This window comes from Morone saxatilis, unplaced genomic scaffold, assembly GCF_004916995.1.
Source record: "Morone saxatilis isolate NCDOM2014 unplaced genomic scaffold, NCSU_SB_2.0 Contig24, whole genome shotgun sequence".
NCBI lineage: Eukaryota > Metazoa > Chordata > Actinopteri > Moronidae > Morone > Morone saxatilis.
Genome location: NW_023339807.1, coordinates 5679070 through 5680961, shown reverse-complemented (window position 1 = coordinate 5680961; position 1892 = coordinate 5679070). Strand labels below are relative to the sequence as shown.

General features: G+C 42.3%; 1 protein-coding gene across 1 annotated transcript in view; it reads left to right on the top strand.

The window, feature by feature from the left end:
• Positions 1-1892, top strand: part of dop1a (DOP1 leucine zipper like protein A) — a gene marked incomplete at its 5' end in the record, with an annotated part of 21212 nt that overhangs the window by 1225 nt on the left and 18095 nt on the right. The window contains 2 exon segments of the mRNA XM_035671766.1: positions 138-237; positions 999-1108. Coding sequence (XP_035527659.1) covers positions 138-237; positions 999-1108 — 210 coding nt within the window.

Here is a 1892-nt window from a genome sequence, read left to right as displayed (position 1 = left end):
GCATGTTACAATATGGTGTGTGTGTGTGTGTGTGTGTGTGTGTGTGTGTGTGCTTGTATGTATATATACAGTACATATGTGTGTGAAGGGGAGAGAAAAACACTCACAAACGTTCTGGTCTGTTCTGTTGTGCTCAGGCGACTCGACCCGACATGATCCGGATCCTGTCAGCAGCTTTGCATGTGGTTTTGAGAAGAGACATGTCCCTCAACCGCAGACTCTACGCCTGGCTGCTGGGTGCGGAATACACACACAGACACATTCAGATGTACCACGGTTCCCATTCCTCATGTCATTTCTGCTGTATGGTAGGATTTAGAGAGATACTAAGTCCAAGAATGTCTGGTAACCCTTTACCGGAATACCCAAAAGTGTTGTCGTCGAGATTTGCATATTTATTAACCTGTAGTAAACACTTCTGTTCTGTGGAATACACAGTAGAAGTGTATCTACTGTGATCATTGTCTTACTTTATTTTCTCTTGTTTACAACTCACTGTGGATGAACATACCGGTAAGTGTCTGCATGGCTAAGGATGGACACTGAATGTATCAAGCTTACACTCTTCTCCAAAGCAATGATAGCACACAGCATTAGATTGTCTTATTTCTGGATCATCAGAAATGATAAGGAACAAATATGAAGTGGATTCTGTGAAAGAGTTTTCCCCAATGAATGGGTTATATTATCTTATGGTGTAAGTAGAGCTCCAGCTATTTGGTTGGCTTTTGTTGTTGTTTATTGAAGATTTACAGGCCCTGCCACTCTAAATCTGGCTAGGCTTGAAATCTGCGTGATGTGGGCAACAGCCGTAAGGACTTTATGAAGAAAGGGGACAAAGAACAGGATTAACTTGAAGATGCAGATAGTTTTCTCAATAAACATTAAATTTCCATTGGCTGCACTCTGAATACTTGCTTTGTGCCTCATGCTTGAATATGCTGGATGTACATCTGAGTGTTTGTTTGATTATAACTGTATGTCTTTGTTTTTTGAAGGCTTTGACAACAACGGTGTAAAAATAGGTCCCCGCAGCACTCGGCAGAGCAACCCAGAGGAGCACGCTAGCCACTACTTCAACACCTTCTCTAAAGACATGCTAGTCCAGGTGAGCTTTCAAGCTAAAATAAATAGGTCATCAATTATGTGTAAAATTAGCTTTCAAAAAATCCCCAAATCACGTGTCTCCTGAGATCAATCGTGCATATGTTTGGGGTGGGGAAGTGTGTGTTGGTTGGGGTTCGTTCTTAATTTGGCAGATCTGGCCCTCTTTTGTCTGTCACACAATTTATCCATTGCCTTTAATCCTTCTCTTCCCACATCTCCCACGTCCTCTGTGGGGTTTGCATATATGTCCTGCTCTCTTCTCCTATTCCCAGTAGCCTGTCCTTTGAAGACAGCTCCCAGTTCTCCCAAAGACTTTTACACACACAGAGACACACTTACGTGTTATCTGTCCTGTCACACTCAAAACAGCCTTTGCCCCCCTGGCATGTGATGAGCTCTGGTACTCCAGGGGTTGGAACAGGGGGCACACAGAGCGACCTGGAGGGGAAGTTTTGTATTTGAAAGGGTTTTTACATTTTTTTGTTCTGTTTTTTGTTTGCTCTTCTGCCATCTGCTCTAAGATAGCAATTGGAGCTCCTTCCATTGGGAGAAGGTTGGTACTACAGAGACCGTCTGTTTCTGGCTTCAGCCCATTATGTGGCAGACGAAGCGTGAAACACACACAAAAAAGGGAAAATATGAAATTGGTTCTGCCAAATATTATAGGAAGTTAAATTTAAAATGATTAAAAAACAAATGAATGTGCTCTCTGCTGTGATGCTGCTGGACTTTACAGATATTTTTTGATCTCTACTGTAATAGAGATGTGTGTGTGTGTCTGTGTG